Source organism: Rhinopithecus roxellana, chromosome 13 (genome assembly GCF_007565055.1).
Source record: "Rhinopithecus roxellana isolate Shanxi Qingling chromosome 13, ASM756505v1, whole genome shotgun sequence".
NCBI lineage: Eukaryota > Metazoa > Chordata > Mammalia > Primates > Cercopithecidae > Rhinopithecus > Rhinopithecus roxellana.
Window position 1 is genome coordinate 106,766,798 of NC_044561.1, and position 16,772 is coordinate 106,783,569.

General features: G+C 40.4%; 1 protein-coding gene across 7 annotated transcripts in view; it reads left to right on the top strand.

Annotated features, from left to right (window-relative positions):
* Positions 1–16,772, top strand: part of ITCH (itchy E3 ubiquitin protein ligase) — a 137,307-nt gene that overhangs the window by 55,746 nt on the left and 64,789 nt on the right. For all 7 annotated transcript variants that reach the window (XM_010386495.2, XM_030914565.1, XM_030914569.1 and 4 more), the window contains one exon: positions 2,892–2,937. In XM_010386495.2, the coding sequence (XP_010384797.1) occupies positions 2,892–2,937 (46 nt within the window). The remainder of the gene's footprint in view (positions 1–2,891; positions 2,938–16,772) is intronic.

Sequence of the window (16,772 nt, forward strand, 5' to 3'; positions counted from 1 at the left end):
CTCTTCCTGGACGTTCATTGTGTAAGTGTTAGATTTTTGTTGTTGTTGTTAACTGTTCTCTGGTTGTAAGCAGAGGATAAGATCTAAATAAGTTATGCCATGAATTTCATAGTTATGGCTTCACTTTATATTGGAGTGAAATAAAAGAACGAATATTCCAGGCATAGTGGCTCACACCTGTAATCCCAGCACTTTGGGAGGCCAAGGCAGGAGGATCACTTGAGTCCAGGAGTTTGAGACCAGCATGGACAACATGGTGAGACTCCATGTATTCAAAAAAAATTTTTTTAAATGTAGCTGATTTTGTGGTGGCATGCATCCATGTATCCTCCCACTTGGGGAGGCTGAGGTAGGAGGATTGCTTGAGCCTGAGAGGTTGAGGTTGCAGTGAGGTATGACCATGCCACTGTACTCCAGCCTGGACAATGCAACAAGACCCTTTGTCAAAAAAAAAATACATATATAGAAGAAAAATGAGCCTTCTTTAGACTTTCCTAATGAGATGTAAATTTTGAGAAATAATAGTTATTGTGACTGCTTATATGTGCTAGCACTGTGCTAAATGTTTACATGTTTAATTCTTACAAATACTCTATGAAGTAGGTGTCATCCCCATTTTATACATGCAGGAAAAGGTATAGGAAGTCAAGTATACTTTTGTAAGGTCACAAAGTACGTAATAAAGCTAGGATACAAACCTAGGCAGTGTGCCCTCGGAATTCATGTGATTAAAATACTGTTCTTTGTCACTGTAGTGAGAAAGTTTAGAAGTAGCAAATCATGGTTGACTTAAATGGAGTATTCCTAATGGTTTTCTTAATTTTGAGAAAAGTGAACTAGTAATAGACACATTTTAGTAACTTATGCTGGATAGTTTGTTGTGGTTTTCTGATTTCATTATGTCCCATTCATAAGCCATTTTAGGGGACTGTATTCCGTATTAAAACATTCTTAAACTGAAATTTACCCTTTATAGCCAAAATGTATTTCATTTTTTTTTTTTACCACGTTAACATCTTTATTGAGTTCTGTTTTATACAACATAAAATTTACCCATTTCAAGTGTATAGCTTAATGAATTTTAGTAACTTAAGTGAGGGATTCAACTATCACTGTAATTTAGGTTTAGAACATTTTTATCCCCTCAGTAAAATCCCTCTTGCCTGTTTACAGGAGCTTCCCTTCTCACTGTCAGCCACAGGCAACCACCACTAATCTATTTTTTTTTTTTTTTTTTTTTAGATAGAGTCTTGCTCTGTTGCCCAGGCTGGAGTGCAGTAGCACGATCTCTGCTCACTGCAACCTCCGCCTCCCGGGTTCAAGTGATTCTCCTGCCTTAGTTGGGACTAGAGGCGCCCACCACCATACTCAGCTAATTGTTGTATTTTTAGTAGAGACGGAGTTTTGCCATGTTGGGCAGGCTGGTCTCAAAGTCCTGACCTCAGGCAATCCGCCTACCTTCGGCTTCCCAAAGTGCTGGGATTACAGGTGTGAGCCACCACGCCCGACCTTTATTTTTTATCTCTAAAAATTTGTGTTTTTCTGAACATTTGTATAAATGGAATCATAAAATATGTGTTTTTTTGTGTCTGGCTTCTTTCACTTAGCATAATGTTTTTGAGGTTCATCCATGACACAGCGTGTTTCATTAGTTTGTTCTCTTTTATTACCAAATAGTATTAATTCCATTCTATAGACAACATTTTATTCACATACTATTTTAAAGATATATATTTCTAGAGTGGATGAGACATTTACCAACTTTGCTAAGTATGGTATAGTATAGTGGTGACTCATTTTTTTAAAATTAATTAATCCACCAATTATGCTTTGTTGTAATATGGTAATGATTTCACTGTTTTAAACTGTGACTATCCAGGGACTATTGTTCCTTTACTAAGTGAACCTAGATGGTTGAACTTGAGTTCTTGTTTCTGCGTTTGATAATTTTTCTTTCTCTTTCCCTGTTTACCATTTGTTTTTGCTTCTTTAAATGTACCTACCTTTAGCAGCCTCCCTGCAACACTTTTTTGAGATGGGAGTTTTGCTCTTATTGCCCAGGCTGGAGTGCAATGGCATGTTCTCGGCTCACTGCAACTTCTACCTCCCGGGTTCAAGCGATTCTCCTGCCTCAGCCTCCCAAGTAGCTGGGATTGCAGGTGCCTGCCACCATTCCTGGCTAATTTTTGTATTTTTAGTAGAGATGAGGTTTTACCATGTAGGCCAGGCTGGTCTTGAACTCCTGACCTAAGGTGATCCGCCCACCTTGGCCTTCCAAAATGCTGGGATTACAGGTGTAAGCTACTGCACCCGGCCCCTCCAACACTGTTACAGTAAAAAGATCTTGACTGAATCCTAAGAATATTTTCCATCAATAAAGCAAGAAGAAAATATGAACATTGGGGCGTTAATTTTTGGGCACTTGGATTCCCATTTGTGGCTTTCCTAATTTTTAAGCTGTTTTCCAGGCCCCTGCATAAGAGAGACATTATGGGTTTTTCTATTTCTGGAATCGATTTTATTCTGCTGGCGATCAGCACTTTTTTATGAGGTATTTGGGATACAAAGATGGTTAAAACACTAGGCTTAAATTAGATTTAGACGTATCTAAAAAAAAAAGGCAGGAATACTAGTGCATGAGTAGTATACCTTTAGTAATTAACATCCCTTATCCATTAATTATTAAGCATTTGCACAAAATTTTGGTAGACTTTTTTTGCAGTCATGAACATGACATTTTTCCTTTTAAAGGTCATGTTGGAATTTAAGTTATAGTATGTTCTTTATTACAAAGATTTAATAAAAGGCTTTGCTTACATGGCATGTTTAGAAAAAAAGCGTGAAAACTACTCTCTTGAAACTCATTTTCTGTTTAAACTTTGATGTTAAAGGTGCTTCTCAGAATGACGATGGCTCCAGATCCAAGGATGAAACAAGGTAAGCATTCACTGATTGCTTACCGCAGAATGCGGAGAGATAGATTTCCTAAATACTCATTTTAGTATAAACTTCAGGTTCATGATACAAGAATAAATGAGTGTCAGAAAGAATTCAGAACTGAAGAAGGGAAATATTTGTGAAAGATTGAAGGCTCTTAGCTTATTGGATTACAGCTATCTGCAGTGGGCTATGGATAACCAAATTGTTGATACTTCTTTTACTTGTAGAAAATATACTGGCATCTTTTCAGAGGCAGGACATTCTAAACCCCAGAGCCATCATTGGGCTGTTAAGTTTCTTTTTCAGAAAAGCTGAGATAGGAGCTTTACACATATGTGAAGGTCACCACTAGCTGTGGTATCATCTGGGCCTTCATTAGAAGGGATAGAGCTTTGTACCAGTTGTTTGCTGTTAGCCTAGGTTTAGCACTTGCATGTGTCTATCTGCCTTCAAGTTTGGACCTCAATGTGGGGAAAAGAAAGAGCGATCACATTGTACTGTGTCTATGTAGAAAAGGAAGACATAAGAAACTCCATTTTGATCTGTACTAAGAAAAATTGTTCTGCTTTGAGATGGTGTTAATCTGTAACTGTAGCCCCAACCTAGTGCTCACAGAAACATGTACTGTATTGAATCAAAGTTTAATGGATTTAGGGCTGTGTAGGATGTGCCTTGTTAACAATGTGTTTGCAGGCAGTATGCCCGGTAAAAGTTATCGCCATTTTCCATTCTCGATTAACCAGGGACACAATGCTCTGCGGAAAGCCTCAGGGACCTCTGCCCAAGAAAGCCTGGGTATTGTCCAAGGTTTCCCCCCACTGAGACAGCCTGAGATATGGCCTCGTGGGAAAGGAAAGACCTTACATCCCCCAGCCTGACACCCTTGAAGGGTCTGTGCTGAGGAGGAGTAGGGAAAGAGGGAGACCTCTTTGCAGTTGAGATAAGAGGAAGGTTTCTGTCTCCTGCTCCTCCCTGGGAATGGAATGTCTCGGTGTAAAGCCGACCATTTGTTCTATTCTGATAGGAGAAAACCGCCCTGTGGCTGGAGGTGAGATATGCTGGCAGCAATACTGCTCTGTTACTCTTTGCTACAGTTAGATGTTTGTGTAAAGTGAAACATAAATCTAGCCTGCAAGGGTATCCAGACACAGTACCTTTCCTTGAACTTATTCATGATACAGATTCCTTAGCTCACATTTTTCCCTGCTGACCTTCTCCCACCATCACCCTGTTGCCCTGCCACACTCCCCTCGCCAAGATAGTAAAAACAGTGATCAATAAATACTAAGGGAAATCAGAGACCAGCGCTGGTCTCTTGGGCCCACTGTTCTTTCTCTGTACTCTGTGTCTGTGTCTTACTTCTTTTCTCAGTCTCTCGTCTGCACCTGATGAGAAATACTCACAGGTATGGAGGGGCAGGCCCCCTTCATCTAAAAGGTGTTGAAAGGCTTGGGCTATGTGAATTAACTTAGACTGCTTATTGGTTATCCTGGAAACTGGTAATAGCAGATAAAATTAGGAAAGGAGATGATTCTGCTTTTAAAGCAGTAAGTGGCATGTCTTAACCACAGAGTGCAGTGATTATAAAATTCCATTTCATTCTTTGTTTTTCTCAAATTGCATAAGCAGTGAGTAGGAAGAAGATGATGAACCACGGGAGGAGTAGTCAGAAGGGGAGAAGAATGAGAAAAGTAATGTCACAGACTGTAAGGGAAAATTATCCACAAAGATGGGATATTACAGTGTCAGATGTTGCAGAGGAGGGTAGGTGAAGCAAGTAGAATAAAATACTGATGGTTGTTGAAGCTGTCCTGGTAGGTACATGGGAGTTTATTGTATTAGTCTATCTGCATTTGTCATCTATGGGTTTTGTTTTTGTTTTTTTTTTTGGGTTTTTTTAGAGATTCGCTCTTTCACCCAGGCTGGAGTGCAGTGGCGTGATCTCAGCTCACTGCATCCTCCATCTCCCGGGTTCAAGTGATTCTCTTACCTCAGCCTCCTGAGTAACTGGGACGACAGGACACACCACCATGCCTGGCTGTTTGTATTTTTAGTAGAGATGAGGTTTCGCCATATTGGCCAGGCTGGTCTGGAACTCCTGATCCAAGTGATCTGCCTGCCTCAGCCTCCCAAAGTGCTGGGATTACGGGTATAAGCCACTGTGCCTGGCCAATATATGGAAGTTTTTCTTGTTTGTTTGTTTTTGTTTGTTTGTTTGTTTTTGAGATGAAGTCTCGCTCTGTCACCCAGGCTGAAGTGCAGTGGTGCGATTTTGGCTCACTACAACCTCCACCTCCAGGGTTCAAGCGATTCTCCTGCCTCAGCCTCCTGAGTAGCTAGGATTACAGGTGCCCGCCACCACGCCCAGCTAATTTTTTGTACTGTTAGTAGAGACGGGTTTTCACTATGTTGGCCAAGATGGTCTCAATCTTCTGACCTTGTGATCCGCCCTTATCGGCCTCCCAAAGTGCTGAGATTACAGGCATGAGCCACCGTGCCTGGCCAATATATGGAAGTTTTCATAATAAAAAGTTAAAGACAACTCATCAAGATCTTTAGGAAAATCATAGTTTGTAAAGCTGTTGTGTCTTACCTAATAGATATCTACCTTCACATTTTTATGACGAAGAATCATCTATACTAATCTCACAAGAGGTAGAATATTAAGGAGCAGTAACTTCTTGCCTAGAAAATAACAGATACTTTTATTCTTCACTGTGATTAAAATCAGTGGGGCCGGGCGTGGTAGCTCACACCTGTAATCAAGCACTTTGGGAGGCTAAGACAGGAGGATCACTTGAGCCTAGGAGTTTGAGACCAGTCTGGGCAATTGAGTGAGACCTCATCTCTACAGAAAACAAAACAACAACAAAAAAATTAAAATAAAAAACAATAGTTAGGCCTGGTGGCATGTGCCTGTAGTCCCAGCTGTTGGAATGGGGACCGCGCCCAAAGTGGGAGGATCACTTGAGCTGGGGAGTTAAGTGAGCTGAGATCATGCCAGTGTACTCAGCATGATGACAGTTAGACCCTGTCTCGAAAAAAAAAAAACAATAGGACAAGTTTAAAAAATTACATACTTATCTGTAGACTGAAGTCTACTATTATGTCTCTTAAGTCTTTTTTTAGTATGATTATTTTTAGTAGAAGATTTCTTGAATTCCTGAAAGTTCCCCCATAAAATGTTTTAGTATTTCAGTTTGCATTGGTCATTAACCTCTTCTTTTACACAATAAACCTGTGTCTTTGCATTAATAAGTGGGTGTGTGATCGAATTTTATATGTTGATTGAAAGGTTCTGTTATGCCAGTGTGTTGTTGCTTGCTTGTTTTCTGCAAGTCTTTTTCTTACAATATTTTCATCAAACCACTTGTACTCTGGAGATCTTTAAATATCTTATAAAGGCATTGCTGGATCCCCTACTTAATGCTGTTTCATCAGTGCTTTTTATCTTCCTACGTGAATCATTGTCATAAATAATTTGGGGAACAATGTCTTCTAGGTTTCTGAGACTGCCTGACGATCTTTGAGTACGTCTTTTGTGTTAAGCATAAGTTCCTGTGCATCAGCTTTTATTCCAGAGCACACACACCTTTGAGATGATGGGTTTGAAAAGCATTTTGTAAACTGTCAAATGCTGTTTAAATGTTACTACACAATTATGAGTAGTAGTCATAGCTGTGACTGCCTTTTCTCCTTTGCTTTTGTTTGCAGATTTCATGACTATAAAACTAAAAGGCAAGGCAGTATATATTTAGTGGACAAGGGCTTCACATCCTTCCCTCCATCCCCACAGTTATCATTTAGGAAGTTTACTAATAGCCTTAGGTTATTTTAGCTTTTGCTCTTAATTCAAGCGCTGTCTGTATCATGAATGTATTTGTTGATCTGTTTTCCCCACAGCATGTCAGGATGTTTTATGTTTCTCAGTGTTGTCTTCTGTTCATTTATTTATTTATTTATTTTTATGAAGTACCAAGATGATTGGTGCCTGATTTTCAAGATTTTGTCATTAGATGTGCGTTTTTTGGGTTTTTAAAAAATTTATTATTATATTTTAAAGACAGGCTCTCGCTCTGTTGCCCAGGCTGGTCTCAAACTTTTCGCCTGAAGCAGTTGCCCTATCTCGGCCTCCCAAAGTGTTGGGATTACAGACATGAGCCGTCACGCCCAGCACATGTGCCTTCTTGATTGTTACTCTTTGATTTGAATATTTCTTATGACCTTGTTATACTATAATAGCATTTTGGTTGTCTGAGATTCTCTATCCTGTCCATAACTTATGAACTTATGTGTAGGTCAGATGTATATGTATATTGAAATTAGCAGATATTTGTAAGATTATGGAATAGGGGAACAAAGTTATAATGGCACATAATTAGCAGCTAATTGCTTTTTTTTTTCTTTTTTATTTGAGCCCGTGTCTCGCTCTGTTACCCAGGCTGGAGTGCAGTGGTGTGATCTCGGCTCACTGCAACATCCACCTCCTGGATTCAAGTGATTCTCCTTCAGCCTTTCGAGTAGCTGGGATTATAGGCATGCACCACCACACCCAGCTAACTTTTTGTATTTTTAGTAGAGATGAAGTTTCACCATGTTGGCCAGGTTGGTCTCAAACTCCTGACCTCAAGTGATCTGCCCATGGTGACCTCCCAAAGTGCTGGGATTATAGCTGTGAGCCACCGCACCCCAGCCAGCTAATTGCTTTTCAAAGCCAATGGTGGTGCTGGTTCCACTGACAATTCTGTATACTGTATAGATTGCCGGATTGATTTTCACAATCTATTTTTAGTTTCAGCCTCACACTTTACTAAAAGAACTTAAACTTACTAAAATAAATAAAATAAACCGCCAGTACTATTTTAATATGACCCTGCTTCTCAAACTTTAGAGCACATTAGTATCACCTGGTTAATTAGGTTTGGGGTGGGGCTCAAGATTTGCATTTCTAACACATTTCCATGTGATGCTGATGCTGCTAGACCAGGGTCTGCATTTTGAGAACACTGTGGTTAGACACACACGTTTTTGCACATTATAACTATTATGGGAAATAACAACAGATAATGGAAACAGACTTCTTATATAATGGAAAATTATATAAGGGCTTCCCCAAAGTCCAAGCATGCAGAATTCGCTAGAACTGTCACTCTGTCTTAATCTCATACCCTTTTATTTGAGAGATGCTTTGAATCTTTTTTTCTTTTTTGAACTGTTGTTGTTTTTATGTTTATTATTAGAAAATAATACATGATTATTTTAAAAGATGTAAATTAAATAGTGTATAAAGTAAAATGTATAAAGCCTTAATGGAAGAAATAATATTTGACCTAAGACCTTAAAATAGAGCTATAAATTGTATATGCATGTCTTGGAGGAATTGGAGGGAAGAAGGAATTCTAAGGAGAAAGAAGAAAAACAAAGGTGGCGAAAAACACAGGTGGTTTTGTAGGAAATCTTTAATCACAATATTTAGCTAAAGATACAGTAATTTCAAGGGAAAAATGGCATTTGGTGATTTGAGAGTAGAATCAGTCCATTTATATTTATTTGCCCTTATATGATAGACACTATGCTCAACATGTCTCTTCTTTCAGTTAGTCCTTAAACATTTATGAATTAGGTACTATTGTCTCATTTTTGTAGGTGATGAGAAAACAGGCTTAGAAAGGGAAAAGAACTTGCTTGAGTTAATAGCGTTAAGTGGCACAGTTGAACCTGGAACTGCCTTACCTTCAGAGCCTGAGCTCATAACTATCATGCTTTATTGCCACCTGAAGTTGGGATACAACTATGTGCTTAGCCATTAATAAATGTTATTTTTATTGTTAGATAGGTTGGGACCAGATGGAGGTTTGCAAATAAAGATTTACAGAATTTTTTTTTTTTTAATGGAAAGGAATGCCTTTTAAAATAATTTGATTTTTGTTTTGTTTTGTTTTTAAGACTGAGTTTTGCTCTGTCGCCCAGATGGGAGTGCAGTGGCGCAACCTCGGCTCACTGCAACCTCTGCCTCCTGGGTTCAAGTGATTCGCCTGCCTCAACCTCCAGAGTAGCTGGGATTACATGCGTGTACCACTACGCCTGGCTAATTTTTTGTATTTTTAGTAGAGATGGGGTTTCACCATGTTGGACAGGCTGGTATCGAACTCCTGACCTCAGGTGATCTACCCTTCTTGGCCTCCCAAAGTACTGGGATTACAGCATGAGTCACCACGCCCAGCCTAAAATATCTGAACAGGAGACTGTTTGATCAGAACTCTGTAGGAAAAAATATTTTGACAGTGGTATATAGTTTGGATTATGTGGTGAGTGAAGGTTGAAAGTCCTATATGGAAATTTGTTACAATAATCTATTGAGAGGTAATGAAGGCTAGAACTGAGGCAGTGATGGTGGAAGAGTAGAGGGAGAATGTGAAAGTGGAATCAACAGGACTTAGATACTGAGTGTCAAAAAGCACAGGGAGATAAAAAGTAAAATTGCCTTGGAAAGATGGCAGTATCATCCATAGAACCAAAACCTAAAAGGGAGAGGAGACCATAGGAAGGGAATGTTTAGAGGAATAGGAGGAACCTGGCAGGGCACGATGGCTGACACCTATAATCCCAGTGCTTTTTGGGAGGCCCAAGAGGGATAATTGCCTCAGCCCAGGAGTTTGAGACCAGCCTGAGGGACAAAGCAAGACCTCATCTCTACATAAAATAAAAAATTAGCCAGGTAAGGTAGCATGCTCCTGTAGTCCCAGCTACTCGGGAGGCTAACGCAGGAGGATCCCTTGAGCCCAGGAGTTCAGAGTTGCAGTGAACTGTGATTGTGCCGTTGCACTCCAGCCTGAGTGACAGAGCAACACTGTCTTTTAAAAAAAGGAAGATAGGGAGGGCCTTGGGATGGGAGAGTTATTCTAGATCTCCCGCATTTAGTTGATAATTTGATACTGGAGGATGGGAGTGAGATAAAGAGTAGAGATTGATTTGAGAATCGTTCTCTGAGATAACCTTAGAAATCATGAAGTTTGAGATCCTAGGGAAGAATCTGTGGAGAAAGAAAAGGAGAACAAGAACACAACCATAGAGACCTATATTTAGTGGATAGTAGGAAGAGGACAAACCAAAAAAGGGATGATGAGAAGTGGGAGTACAAGATTACAAAAGCACTGTCACAGAAATTAAGAGAAAAATGTTTTTTAAAAGATGGTACATTTAGCCAGTAGCGGTGGCTCACTTCAGTAATCCCAGCACTTCGGGAGGCTGAGGTGGGCGGATCATTTGAGGTCTGGAGTTCAAGACCAGCCTGACCAACGTGGTGAAATCCCATCTCTACTAAAAATACAAAAAAAGGTGCCTGGGTGTGGTGGCACGCACCTGTAATTCCAGCTACTGAGGAGGCTGAGGCAGGAGAATTGCTTGAACCTGGGAGGTGGAGAGTGCAGTGAGCGGAGATCGTGCCACTGCACTCCAGCCTGGGCGACAGAGTGAGATTCTGTGTCAAAAAAAAAAAAAAAAAAAAAAAAGGGACATTTAACAGTATCAAACGCTGCAAAAGAGAATTAAGTCTTAGATTAATAAGCTGGGGAAAACTGGCTGTTTGGAAAAAGAAAAATCAGGTTAGTACCTTAGCTTATCCCAAGATGAGAGTAGATTCGATGTTGACTTTTAAATTGATTTTTAAAAATTAAACTAAAACCTCTAGAAGAAAATATGAAGAGTTAATTCATTGCTGAATAAATTTTGCTATATAGAAGTATAAAACTCTTACAATTTAAAAATGTAGTATCAAAAGCAAAGGAAATATTTAACCAATATGAGATGCTCAGTATTCTCAGATTGTAAAGATCTCTTAAAAATAGGCAGAATTATTCCCTTATGATAGATAAATGTACAAAAAACATATATAGTTCATGAAAGAAACTCAAATGACCTGTAATTATATGAAATATTGTTCATCTTCAATTTAAAAAATCATTAACATTTTTACTTACCAAATTGGCAAAGATTTTAAAACTTTATGGTGAAATGGGTATTTTGTTTTTTGCGGTACATAGTTTGAAAACGTCCAGCAAATGGGAGAACAGATCAATTATTACCTTTAAAACTATTTTTTAGGGCCAGGCACAGTGGCTCATGCCTATAATCCCAGTACCTTTGGGAGGCCAAGGCAGGTGGATTGCTTGAATCCAGGAGTTCGAGACCAGCCTGGGTGACATGGAGAAACCCTGTCTCTACTAAAAATACAAAAATTAGTCTAGAATGGTAGCCTGCGCCTGTAGTCCCAACTACGCAAAAGGCTAAGGCAGGAGAATCTCTGGAACCTGGGAGGTGGAGGTTGCAGTGAGCTGAGATCACGCCACTGCATTCCAGGCTAGGTGACAGAGCAAAAATCTGTCTCAGAAACCAAAAACAAACACTATTAAAAAGAAACAATTTAGGCCGGATGCAGTGGCTCACGCCTGTAATCCCAGCACTTTAGCAGGCCGAGGCAGGTGGATCTCCTGAGGTCAGGAGTTTGAGACCAGCCTGGCCAACATGGCAAAACCCCGTCTCTACTAAAAATACAAAAATTAGCCGGGCGTGGTGGCAGGCACCTGTATTTCAAGCTACTGGGGAGGCTGAGGCAGGAGAATCACTTGAACCCAGGAGGTGGAGGTTGCAGTGAGCTGAGATGGTGCCATTGCACTCCAGCCTGGGGGACAAGAGCGAGACTTTGTCTCAAGAACAAAACAAACAAAAAAACAAGCAACCAGTATTTTTCAGCTTTCAAAATATTTGCATGTTTTGACTTGGCTGTTCTATTTTGTAATCTGTCTGAAAAAGAAATCCAGGCAGGGCATGGTGGCTCACACCTGCAATCACAACACTTTGGGAGGCCGAGGTGGGCGGATCACTTGAGTCCAGGAGTTCGAGACTGCCATGGTCACCATGGATAAACCCTGTCTCTACAAAAAATACAAAAATTAGCCAGGTGTGGTGGGGTGTGCCTGTGGAATAGGAGAATCACCTGAGCCTGGGGAGGTTGGAACTGCAGTGAGCAGTGATTGTGCCTGTGCACTCCAGCCTGGGCAACAGAGTGAAACAATGTCTCCAAAAAAAAAAAAAAAAAAAAAAAATCCCCAAAAAGACTAATGAAAAGAAAATGATTAAATTGTGGCGTGTCTATATATAATTTTCTGCAGTCATTCAAAATGATTTTCAATAATTTGGGGGAAATGCCCAATATGTACTGAGTAACCAAATAAAAACCCACCCAGAATATGAAACTATTATACAGTGTGTGATTGCAGTCATACCCAATGCAAAGGACTGACAAGGGATAGCCCTATATCTTGGTGGTAACTATCTCCAGGATATAGGATGGCAGATAATTTTTGTTTTATAATTAGAGGTTACATTTGTTCTTTGAAAGTCTGTTTTAAAAATTAAAATGGGGGCTAGGCGCAGTGGCTCATGCCTATGATCATGGCACTTTGGGAGGCTGAGGTGGGCAGATAGCTTGAACCCTGGAGTTTGAAACTAGCCTGGGCAACATGGCAAGACCCTGTCTCTACAAAGACATACAAAAATTAGCTGGGCATGGTGGTGCATGCCTGTATTCCCAGCTACCCAGGAGGCTGAGGTGGGAGGATCACATGAGCCTGGGAGGCTGAGGCTGCAGTAAACCATGACTCTGCCACGGCACTCCAGCCTGGGTGACAGAGCAAAACTCCAAAGGAAAAAAAAATTAAAATGCACTGACTATATTAACTGCATTTTTTTTTTTTTTTTGAAATGGAGTCTCACTCTGTTGCCCAGGCTGGAGTGCAATGATGCAATCTTGGCTCACTGCAACCTCTGCCTCCCAGGTTCAAGTGATTCTCCTGCCTCAGCCTCCTGAGTAGCTGGGATTACAGGCGCGCACCACCACGCCCAGGTAATTTTTGTTTTTTTTTTTTTAAGTAGAGACGGGGTTTCATCATCATGTTGATCAGGCTGGTCTCGAACTCCTGACCTTGTGATCCTTCTGCCTCGGTCTCCCAAAGTGCTGGGATTACAGGCATGAGCCACCGCACCCTTCCAGGCGTGAGCCACCGTGCCCAGCCAACTGCATTTAAAAAAAGAGTATAGTGAAGGAAAGGGGAATGGGAAAACAGCTTGAGGAACAGATAGGATTGAGGAAACATTTTAGGTTTGGGTGATTGATTATATTTGTGGAGTAAGACAAAAGGTCTGTAAGAAAGGAATGTAATTAAGATGCAAGGAAGCATTAAAAGATGTTGGGCAGTCCTAGAGGATATAGTCTGCCATCCCGGACATAATAGGCAAATCATCCTTGAAGAAGGGGAGAGAGACTTTTTCAGACATGGGAAACAGATGAAGATAGTTAGTGGCACAGAGAAATTTTAAGGTATGGGAGAAAGTTGAGGGATAGCAGATAATCATTATTTTAGGGAAGAGGAAGAGTCAGGGATAGCTACAGATTGGTATTAGCAGTTTGAGGAGATGGAAAAGGTTTGCAAGGGGCACTGGGGATGGGTCCAGGAGTGGATTAGAGATGTAGAAACTGATTGATTTCTAAGCAGTATAGATAACCCAAATGAAGTTGTTGAATAATGTCAACTGTAGCTAATGTTGGCTTGGTCTCTTTGACATAATCCAGTTTTAGGAATTTGAATACTCTATAATAGAAATATATAGACTGAAGCACAATTTTAATTGTTTTCTATCTTTTGCCTAGGTCTGTATGATTGTATAGGACTTAGAGCTTTTTGTCGTGCCAAATTATTAATTTCTTTATTCACATTAATTTTAATACCAGCACACTAATCTCATTGAACCCATGGTTTTACTACTAGGTTGGGTTGTCAAAATCATCCATCATTTATAATTCCCTAGCTCCCAAGAGTCTTGAGCTGTGATTTGTTTGTTTGTTTGTTTGTTTGTTTGTTTTTGAGACAGTCTTGGTCTATTGCCCAGGCTGGAGTGCCGTGGTGCAGTCTCCGCTCACCACAGCCTCTGCCTCTTGGGTTCAAGTGATCCTCCCAGCTCAGCCTTCTGAGTAGCTGGGACTACAGGTGCATGCCTAGTTAATTTTTGTATTTTTAGTAGAGATGGGGTTTTGCCATATAGGCCAGGCTGGTCTCAAACTCTTGATCTCAAGTGATCTGTCCACCTTGGCCTCCTAAAGTGTTGGGATTACAGGCATGAGCCACTGTGCCCCGGCAATTTCTTCTTTTTAGTAAGAGGGGAGAGAAGAGTTTTTGTCTTAAATAATTGGAAGTGAAAACCTCTGACCTTATCTTTACTGGGCCCAGTGGAAAATTTATCAGGATCATTTGTAGAGCAGCCTGCTCTTTAATATACTAGTTTACTTAGTTTATTTACTCCACTAAAATACACCTGACTTCTCAACTGGAACATTCTTCAGCATTACTTGTTGGTCCGAGAGAATAGTAGTGAACAAAGTAGATAAGGGATTAGTTGTGGTGAAAGAATTTCTGGGAGGAGAAGCAGTTGGGCAAGGGTGAAGGAATTGAAACTACTAGGGAAAGTAGCCTATGATGAAGCTCAAGTGAGGCGTGAAGTGAGCTGATGAACTGTAAAGATTGTGGGAGGAGTTGAAGGTTGTGATGAGACCGAATAAAAGATATTGCAGGAGGCAGGTAGAATGAATAGGAAGTTGTAGTTAGAAGGATTTTAGAGTTCAAGATCTAGAAAGAGGAACAATTCTCAGTATCAAGGAAATTTAAGGAGTTGTGTGGATTATCAGATAATTCCATTGAAAAATTGAGATCAAAATGTTAGAAGGGTACACAGCATTGATGTTAAAATTCCCGAAATGTTAATCCCCAGCAACAAATCATAGCATTTTTGGAATCCAGTTTCTGCTGTACCTTTATCATAGTAGGTTTATCTCATGCACTTAATGTTCCCCCTCCCTCACATATCCCTAAAACTTGTCTAGCACTGAATGTGCAATTTAGTATGAATTTTCTAGCTGAAAGACTTTTAGGAATCTTGTAGTCAAGATAATACATTTTAGGATTCATTCTTTGGTCACATAACTCATCAGTAGCAGAGTCAGAGCTAGAAACCTTAATTTCCCAATTTTTGGTCTATTCTACTAGTTGTTACCTGTTATTTAAAAAGCAGCGGGAACTCTTCTTTCAAACTAATTAAGAACCTCTTAAAATAGCATGGAGAGACAATATGCAGTCTTAAATGGTTTTGGAAACCTCAATTAGAAGGGAAGCAGTGTCAAAGCTGACTCTTCCTGCATTCATACTATGTTCTGCAGGTAGTCAACACTAATCAGGTGCTGACTGCCAATTACTGATTTGTCCCTCTATTAAAAATCCCTCTATTAAAAAAAAGTAGTGCTTGTCATAACTTACTCTCCACATATATAATCTGGGGATCTTGTTAAAATGCTAGCTCTGATGTAGTAGGTCTAGAATAGTTTTGAAGTTTGGGCATTTCTGACAAGCTCCTATATAGTGCTTGTCCTTTTGTTTTAAAGACCACACTTTGAATAGAAAGGCCCTAAAGGATTTCTGTGGTACATAGTTTGAAAATGTATTTTAAAATATGAGGATGGGTACGCAGCGGCTCATGCCTATCATCGTAGCACTTTGGGAGGCCAAGGAGGGAGGATTGCTGGAGGTCAGGAGTTCAAGACCAGCCTGGGCAACATGGCAAAACCCTGTCTCTACAAAATAATTAGCTGGGCATAGTGGTAGGCGCCTGTAGTCCTACCTAGTCAGGAGGCTGAGGCATAAGAACTAGAACCTGGGAGGTGAAGGTTGCAGTGAGCCGAGATCACACCACTGCACTCCAGCCTGGGCGATGGAATGAGACTCTGTCTAAAAAAAAAGAAAGAAAAAAAAAACTATGCGAGGAGAGAGATGTTAATTAGCTTGACTGTAGTAATGTTTTTCACTATGTATATCAAAACATCATGTTATACAGTTTTTATTAAAAATAAATCATTGCAATACACGTTTTACAGAAAAATAATTTAATACATGGTACTGCGTCTCTGTTTCTTTGTTTTGTTTGAGACAGGATCTCACTCTGTCTCCCAGGTTGGAGTGCAGTGGCGCAAGGTCAGCTCACTGCAACCTCCACTTCCCAGACTCAAACAATCCTCCCACCTCAGCCTCCTCAGTAGCTTCGACTACAGGCGTGCCCCACCATGCCCAGCTACTTTTTAAATTTTTTTGTACAGACAGGGTCTTGTCATGTTGCCCAGGCTGATCTCTCACTCCTGCACTTAAGTGATCCTTTCACCTCAGCCTCCCAGAGTGCTGCAATTACAAGCGTGAGCCACAGCACCCAGCCTCTGTTAATTGAATCTATTAGATTTTATTTTGTTCAGGCTTATTCTGAAATTCCTAGGAGTATGGGTTAGTACCGTGTAGTGGTTTGGAGGTAGTACATACCAGAGCCTTGGCTGAGACATCTGCAGACTGGCTACTTATGCCCTTGTTTCTAATCTGTGACTAGAGCCCCTCTGGAAGGAAAAGGAATCAACCATATTTAGCTAACAGTAGCAGTAGCTTTCAGTCTGACGTTTCCTGTTAGTGTTCTTCCCTCCTTTCTATCCCTCCAGTTGATGTCATTGCTTTGAAGAAATGACAGCTCCTTTCAAAAAAGGTCTGTGGGTACTTCTACTCTAAATCACTAGCTTTGAACATTTTGTGTACCATTGTACTGAGGCGGGGAATATCAGGGTCTAGTCCCTGGGAAATACGTGCACTTCGTTCTCCTAGCATGGAAAAACCAGACCTGCCTCAAACTTGAATTAATATTAATAGCCAGTGGAAACCAGGAAACAACAATGGTAAAGTTATCTGTGCTTG